This window comes from Myotis brandtii, unplaced genomic scaffold (genome assembly GCF_000412655.1).
Source record: "Myotis brandtii unplaced genomic scaffold, ASM41265v1 scaffold601, whole genome shotgun sequence".
Classification (NCBI taxonomy): Eukaryota; Metazoa; Chordata; class Mammalia; order Chiroptera; family Vespertilionidae; genus Myotis; species Myotis brandtii.
The window spans coordinates 2,165,657-2,166,249 of record NW_005370276.1 but is presented as its reverse complement, the minus strand read 5'-3'; the positions used below and the strand labels follow the sequence as shown (position 1 = coordinate 2,166,249).

Below are 593 nucleotides of genomic sequence, written 5' to 3'. Positions count from 1 at the left end.
TTATCTTTTCTTTTTTAAAATATATTTTTATAGATTTCAGAGAGAGGAAGGGAGAGAGGGAGAGAGAGAAACATTGAGAGAGAATCATTGATCCGCCGCCGCCTGCACGCCCCCCACTGGGGTTTGAGCCCGAAACCTGGGCATGTGCCCTGACTGGGAATTCAACCTTGACCTCCTGGTTCATAGGTTGGCACCCAACCACTGAGCCACACCGGCCAGGCCAGTGACTTTATCTTTGTGCCTCAGTTTCCCCGTCTGTAAAAGAGGGCTGTCATTCCACTTGCCCCATCTCTTCAGAGCTGCGTGCAGAGCACTGCGACTGAGGACAGCAGGGTCGTCTTCTCGTTCTGATCATTAGTGACGGCTTTGCCTCTGCCCCTCCCTCCTGAGCCTTCTGAATTTTCCGTTTCAGGAAAAGACTTTGACCAGCTTCACAAAAGGCGGCAAAGGATTGTCAGAGAAAGAGAATTCAGAGTGAGGGGTAAGGGATCCAGATGAGAGGGGGGACTTAGGGTCCACACTTCTGAGTCTGAGGGAGGAGAGGCTGGGAGCTTGGACCCCTGGGTCTGAGGGAGGAGGGGCTGGGGGCCTGG

General features: G+C 53.3%; 1 protein-coding gene across 1 annotated transcript in view; it reads left to right on the top strand.

Moving 5' to 3' along the window:
* The window catches only part of SYT3 (synaptotagmin III), a 32,380-nt gene that overhangs the window by 30,777 nt on the left and 1,010 nt on the right, over positions 1 to 593 (top strand). Inside the window, exon 9 of the mRNA XM_014550454.1 lies at positions 367 to 481. Within this exon, the coding sequence (XP_014405940.1) occupies positions 367 to 478 (112 nt within the window). The 3' untranslated portion in view covers positions 479 to 481. The remainder of the gene's footprint in view (positions 1 to 366; positions 482 to 593) is intronic.